Source organism: Centrocercus urophasianus, unplaced genomic scaffold (assembly GCF_019232065.1).
Source record: "Centrocercus urophasianus isolate 14NV4802_14NV808 unplaced genomic scaffold, USGS_Curo_1.0 seq_2, whole genome shotgun sequence".
Lineage (NCBI taxonomy): Eukaryota > Metazoa > Chordata > Aves > Galliformes > Phasianidae > Centrocercus > Centrocercus urophasianus.
In genome coordinates, this window is record NW_024884755.1 from 16,031,325 (window position 1) to 16,031,868 (window position 544).

A 544-nucleotide genomic window follows, 5' to 3' on the forward strand; every position below is an offset into this window, starting at 1 on the left:
ATGCGTGTGCACACATGCCAGCCGTGCATCGATGCGTGTAACACACACAGAGCTGATCCCCTGCCCCCCACGCAGGGCTGGCTGGGAGCGCTGGCGCTGCTGAGCGCCGTGGTGCTGTGCTGCTGCCTGCGCCGTCCTGCCGTCCCCACGCATCACCACCCCCACGTGCGCTGCTACGGCACGGCGGAGCTGCGGGATGGAGAGGCCCCCGCACACCTCCTGGGCCGCAGCCTGCGCTGGGAGCAGCACGTGCCAGTGCAGTTGGTGCCCCAGATCGAGGCCGCCCAACGGCGACGGAGACGCAGAGAGCATTCCTGCCCCACGCTGCAGCTCCGTGCAGGGCTGCACAGTGAGCCCCACGAGAGATCCATCTCACCGTGGCGGTACCGGTGGGTGTGGGGAATGGGATGGAGAGGGATGGAGAGGGATGGAGAGGGATGGAGAGGGATGGAGAGGGATGGAGAGGGATGGGTACAGCAGGAGGGGTACTGTGGGATGGAGAGGGATGGGCATAGTGGGATGAAGAGGGATGGAGGGGGATGGA

At 66.7% G+C, this 544-nt stretch overlaps 1 protein-coding gene across 1 annotated transcript in view; it reads left to right on the forward strand.

Annotated features, from left to right (window-relative positions):
* IL17C (interleukin 17C) overlaps nt 1-544 on the forward strand; it is a 1,601-nt gene continuing 1,057 nt past the window's right edge. The window contains exon 1 of the mRNA XM_042821766.1: nt 1-389. Within this exon, the coding sequence (XP_042677700.1) occupies nt 1-389 (389 nt within the window). The remainder of the gene's footprint in view (nt 390-544) is intronic.